We start from the raw sequence: 6,383 nt of genomic DNA on the forward strand, positions 1-6,383 counted from the left end.
GGCTGAGCACCCCACAGACACGTGTGCCCTTAACGTAGTTCTCAGGGAGATTCAGCATGACACAGTGTGACAAGGCTGACCCCTTTGAAATACAGGTACAACAGAAAGAGTGAGAGAAAGTTGTGGTGGAAGAGTACAGCAGGGTTCGCCACCATCCCCTGCCGGAGCCTCATGGAGCTTTAGGTGTTTTCGCTCAGTAAACACTCACAACGCCCGGTCTGGGTATCGAAACCGCGATTCTATGACCGCGAGTCCGCTGCTCTAACCACTGGGCCATTGCACCTCCACGATTCAAACCTACATAGCAAATAATAATGATGCATTTGTTGTTGGTTGATTTATTTATAATACTGATTGTTGTTGCATGATAAACCTTAAAACCTTCTGACTATCTTCCAAACAAAATAAGCCATAAAAGTGTCAGATAAGGGAGGTAAACACAGACAAGATTTTGAAACAAGCAGTAGTAATTAATTACCATGATTACAACAGGATAGCTAACAATTACACAAAGGCAGGCAGGCAACCACTCCAAAGTCTGGTAACTAGCAAAACAATAACAAACACACTATCAGAACATTTAAACTAGTTGCAAATACATAGAATTACAAAAAAACTTCAGTACACTCTCTCACATTCACTTATAGTTTTACATTTACACATTTTTCATTTTTGGTCTACTTTTTCTCTCCATTCTTTTCAGTTTTCCTCGTTGCGTAACTCTTTTACAGAAGACACTTTCAGCCAAGCAGACTGAGAGGAGATGATTGGTCGTAAAAGATCACGGATTTTGGTGAAGTTCCTTTTGAATTGAATTCCATCGCCCTGAAAATAAAATACATTAAATGAATTCATAAATAGAGTGTATATGTCAATTATATTGAGGGAGAGAGTGCGATTAGTCAAAATTTCCAGCTTCCTCTACCCACAAGGTTACTTGCAGCACAGAAAGGAGGAGAGGTGGTCAAAGACAATGCTCTGTTACTAAGAAATTGGCAAATTTTTTATTACATTTAGTAAAGAAAAAAATACAAGTTCTTAATTTAAATCTAGTCCAGTATCTTGCTTACATCTGCCACGTATTTAACCAACACTTTCCAGTCAGTCAGAAGTATTATTGGATAGCAAACAAAATATCATCATTTTAAAAGTTAAGGCGTGATTTAACTGCCATTTTTAGCAGGTTGACCAACCATGTAGATACTATAGGATGAAAAGGACAGCTATTAATAGTAAACACTAAAAAGAAATCCTATATTAAAGAATACAATAAAGGTGTACTTACCTTTGATAACCGGAAATCTACCAAAAGATTCTCTCCCATCTTAACAAGAGCAGCCTTGAACGACAATGGACACTTCCTTCTGTCAAAGGTTTGTATTGTAAACTGCAAAGAAGAAAAAATACATAGCATTAACAAAATGAAATAAACCTCCTCTTCTTTATTTACAGCCTAAATAAACAATACCAAAAGTGAGAAACCTGCAACTTTTGCTGCTCTTAACTCTTCAGCATTATTCAGATTGTTCTGTCAAATGTAATGCTTATTTATTAACATTATTTTGAATCAATCATGCATTATTTTGTAGCTTTGAGATTTCATCATCAATCATCATCAACATTTAATGTCCATTTCCCATGCTGGCAAGGGTTGGACGGTTTGACAGGAACTGGCAAAACCAGGCGACGCACCAGGTTCCACAGTCTGTTTTGGCTTTGTTTCTATCGCTCGATACCCTTCCTGACTGCAACCATTTTACAGAATGTATTGGGTACTTTTTACAGGTGCAACTCATTTTTGCCAGCTGAGTGGCACCAATTTCAAGTGTGATTAAATATCAACCCATCTATACTATATATAAAACAGAGATGTGTGTGTAATCGCTTTTCACGTGAAATCGACTTCACTAAATGCTTCCATACTTGTGATGCGTGAATAATTTGACCTCGGATAAATCTTAGGCTCTTCATTTGATTTTTTTAATTAAAAATAAATAATATTGCTTTATATTTAAGATTCACTTCTTTAAAAAGGTTCCTCAATGTCAACTTCCGGTATTGACGTAACAACAGCAAAAAGCTTAACTCTCTATTTTGTGTGTGTGTGTGTGTTCGTGTGTATGAGAGAGAGAGAGAGAGAGAGAGAGAGAGTAAATACTACATACACACCGCTCTCTCACTCTGTCTCACACACATACACACGCACACACACACCCCTTGACTCACTCACACTCTGTCTCTTACAAACATATTTACAAAGACACACGTGTGTATGCATGCGCGTGCATGTTTGTAAGAGACAGAGTGTGAGTGAGTCAAGGGCTGTGTTGTCATATAGATACATCCAAAGATGTATGTATATTTATGCATGTATGTATACATGACAACAAACCTCTCTCTCTCACTCACACTCTGTCTCTTACAAACACACACATACATAAATGTATACAAACATATTTACAAAGACACACGTGTGTATGCGCGCGTGCGTGTGTGGGGGGTTCCACAATCGCCATTTATTTCAATTACTTTTGTGAGGATATTCACGTAAATCATTATTTTCATTTAATCCCCATTTTAATTTTCGTAAAAGTTTCCAAGTACCAATGAGGCTTTTTGGCACATCTTCAATTTTCCCCATTCATGAGAGGCGCCCAGCCATCATTCATCTGAGAGTCCATCTACAGAATGTCCTCTCAAATTTCTATGCAGCATATTTTGCCTTTTTTTTCTTCAAGTATATAAGCAACAATTTCATTCCCGAGCAACGCCGGGTGCCTCTGCTAGTATTTTATAAAATTTAGAAGAGCAAAATAAAACATGATTCTAAGCAACATTTAGAACATAAAGGAACATAACCAAATACACCACAAGGTATTATGACAAACTCAACTAATTTTACCTTTTTACCCACTAATGATGGTTTTAAGAAAGGCACAAAACTTGAAATTTGGAAGAACTTATTTGATTAAAGCTACCCCCAGTACTTGACTGGTATTTTATTTTATACTACCTATTTATAATGGAAGTAGATAAGAAATGATCTGAAAAAGAAGACAAATACTTTTATTGCCAAGTGTAATAAAAATGATATACAAACTAAAAACTTACCAATCCTAGAGAATTCTTTTTCCAAGTGTAACTGAGAGTTTCAAAGGCTCTCGTTAATTCTTTAACTGTTGCTTCTTGGTTACATTTTACGAAAAAGCGAGTTAACCTTCGAACAAGGTGTGGACCAGATGACTGTAAAAGATAAAAATTAAACCGATTAAGAATAAGGAAGCAACTTGGCAAATAATCTCATAAGAAAATAAATACACGTAAGAGTTATAGAACAAAAATAAATAACAATCCTATCATTTCTACTTACAGCCTGAAACCATGTGACTGGGAAGCAAACTTCTTACCACATGAAGGCACATGGTGTAGTGGTTAGGATATTCAACTCATGATCATAAAGTCATGAGTTTGAAAACTGGCTGCACATTGCGTTCTTGAGCAAGACACTTTATTTCACGTTGCTTCAGTCCATTCAACGGGCAAAAATGAGTAGTGTCTGCAACTCAAAGGGCCAGTCTTTTCACATTCTGTGTCATGTTAAATCTCCCTGAGAACTATGTTGAGGGTACACGTTTCTATGGAGTGCTCAACCACTTGCATATTAATGTCACAACCAGGCCATTCCACTGACCGGATCAACTGGGACCCTCCACATTGTAACCATGGAGTGCCAGCCTTACCACACAGTCATGCCTGCACCTAAGAGTTATTAAACAATGGAGCAGGTGGCAAGGTGGGTAGGATATTTAGAAAGTCTACAGAGAAGGTCACCCAAATGTTGTTCATAAGTAAGATTACCTGAGATTCTTGTGTTTGGTGTTGACTTGATAACATCATGTGATCTGGACGAACTGGCTGAGAGTATGTAAGTGCTTTGAGGGAATCAGCAGCAGATGAAGGGCTCTCTGTGGCACGGGAAATAACATCGGGCTGGGACAAGGAGAACTGATGATCAAATCTAGGACAAATAAAGAAATGAAGGAATATATATTAGGACATTTATTTCTAAAAAATATTTAGAAGAGAAATTTTTTTTAATAATTATACTTTTTTTAATAAACACACACACACACACACACACATTAAGTACATTCCATTTGTGACCATCTTGTTTTTTTTTCTCAGACATAGTAACATAGGGGGCGAGTGCTGAAAAGTTCTTGATTTTGGGTAAAAGAAAATACAGGAGGATCAGTTAATTATGATTTTATTCAAGCCGCATTCTGTGCAGACTTTTAGGCTAGCTCCTGTGGAGGGCTAACTGGGCCTGTGGTCTAAAACTAAAGAGAGCTAAATAGCATGACTATAATACGTCTATAATGATTATATGCCCCAGTAGTGTTTGATCAGGGGTTAAGGATGGATGATAATTAATTCTGTAATGCAATCATTCTATTGCTTCAGTTTCAAATTGAATTCCAACTGTTGGCCAATTTGTCCCAAAGTTCTTATCTCGACAAAAAATTAAAGCAGCGAATGTCGTTTACCTATCCCTTGATTTATGACGTCATCTGACAAATGTCACCAAGGTGACATGAATCAGTTAAGCTTTACCTGCAAGAAATAGCAACCCAAATGCTTTTAAATTAGATCCCAATGCTGGATGTTCGAGAACCAAATGAAGTGCAGATTTTCAATCTCAGGATCATCCTGATTCCAAAAAAGTATAATATATCTATGTAGAGCAAATGTAGGCTGAGATACAGGAGTCCCAGACGGGCAGACAGAATTTTAGTTTTGTTATTACAGATATTCCCCTCTCAGATTCATACATTCATTGCAGCAGTCCTTCAGTTTTTCTAAGCCCATTATCTAATGAGATTTACAACATTAGAACAGTAGGGTGTAATTTGAAAGAGATATAACTGCTATTTTTAGCTGGTTGAGTGATTATGGCAGTTTGGTTCTTCAGAGTGATGATGGTTAAACGTTAAAAGTTCAGAGCCAGCGGTCTAAAGGTGAAACATTTAGATCACTAGTACTGTGCTAAAACATATACACACGCTAATGTATTGGTTTCAAATTTTGGCACAAGGCCAACAGATTTGGGGGAGGGGCTGAATTGATCAAATCAACCTGTGTTCAACTGGTACTTATTTTATCAATTCCAAAAGGATGAAAGGCAAAGTCAACCCCAGCAGAATTTGAACTCAGAATGTAAAGACAGATGAAATGCTGCTAAGCATTTTGCCTGGCATACTAACAATTCTGTTAGCTTGCTGACTTAGATAAATGCTAATGTATGAAAGGCCATACATGCATATAATCAAATACTCAAGGACAATTCGTACACAAAATTCAAGTATTGAAGGACAAAGAGAAAGAGGGAGGAAAAACAAGATGACCATTTTATAAAATGTTCTACAGACTTTTGGAATTGAAATGAAACTTACTTTCCAATAGCGGAAGGAGAAGATTGGTCTAAGCCAGAACATCTACGTTTAAATGTTCCAGAATCACCAGAAAGGGTCTCTAACCGTATTGGCATAGCTGCAAATATAAACAGAATCACATTTAGACACATAGTAATATAAAGCCTACGTGTATATATCTACATATGTATAAAAAGGAGAAAAAAAAAGAAGTCACTGCATGTAGGAGAGTTTATTTGTCAGATGATAAAGATTCATATTGTTGCTATCTTTAATCTTTCATTTGTTTCAGTCACTGGACTGTGGCAATGCTGGGGCACCACCTTGAAGGATTTAATCAAACAAATCAACTGCAGTACTTATTATTGTTTTTTAAAGCCTAGTACTTATTCTATCAGTCTCTTATTACCAAACTGCTAGGTTACAGATATGTAAACAAACAACAATAGTTGCTCTGAGGTGGTGGGAGAAAAACTCAAAGACACCTATATAACATATGCAATGGGTTTCTTTCAGTTTCTGTCTGCTAGATCCATTCACAAGTCTTTGGTCAGCTGACACTTGACTAAGTTCCATGCAATGGGACTGAACTCAGAAACATGTGGTTGAGAAGCAAATTTTTACCACACAGCTACATCTGTACCTCTTTTACTCTTTTACTTGTTTCAGTCATTTGACTGCGGCCATGCTGGAGCACCGCCTTTAGTTGAGCAAATCGACCCCGGGACTTATTCTTTGTAAGCCTGGTACTTATTCTATCAATCTCTTTTGCCAAACCGCTAAGTGACGGGGACATAAACACACCAGCATTGGTTGTCAAGCAATGCTAGGGGGACAAACACAGACACACACACACATATATGACGGGCTTCTTTCAGTTTCTGTTTATCAAATCCACTCACAAGGCTTTGGTCGGCCCGAGGCTATAGTAGAAGACACTTGCCCAAGATG

General features: G+C 37.3%; 1 protein-coding gene across 5 annotated transcripts in view; it reads right to left on the reverse strand.

The window, feature by feature from the left end:
• Positions 1-6: 6 nt before the first annotated feature.
• Positions 7-6,383, reverse strand: part of LOC106874761 (serine/threonine-protein kinase Chk1) — a 31,797-nt gene continuing 25,420 nt past the window's right edge. For all 5 annotated transcript variants that reach the window (XM_052975034.1, XM_014922619.2, XM_014922613.2 and 2 more), the window contains exons 10-14: positions 5,454-5,550; positions 3,859-4,018; positions 3,112-3,243; positions 1,286-1,387; positions 7-825 (exon numbers count right to left, since the gene is read on the reverse strand). In XM_052975034.1, coding sequence (XP_052830994.1) covers positions 700-825; positions 1,286-1,387; positions 3,112-3,243; positions 3,859-4,018; positions 5,454-5,550 — 617 coding nt within the window. In that variant the 3' untranslated portion in view covers positions 7-699. The remainder of the gene's footprint in view (positions 826-1,285; positions 1,388-3,111; positions 3,244-3,858; positions 4,019-5,453; positions 5,551-6,383) is intronic.

The sequence above is a fragment of the Octopus bimaculoides genome, chromosome 20 (assembly GCF_001194135.2).
Source record: "Octopus bimaculoides isolate UCB-OBI-ISO-001 chromosome 20, ASM119413v2, whole genome shotgun sequence".
In the NCBI taxonomy this organism is placed as follows: Eukaryota; Metazoa; Mollusca; class Cephalopoda; order Octopoda; family Octopodidae; genus Octopus; species Octopus bimaculoides.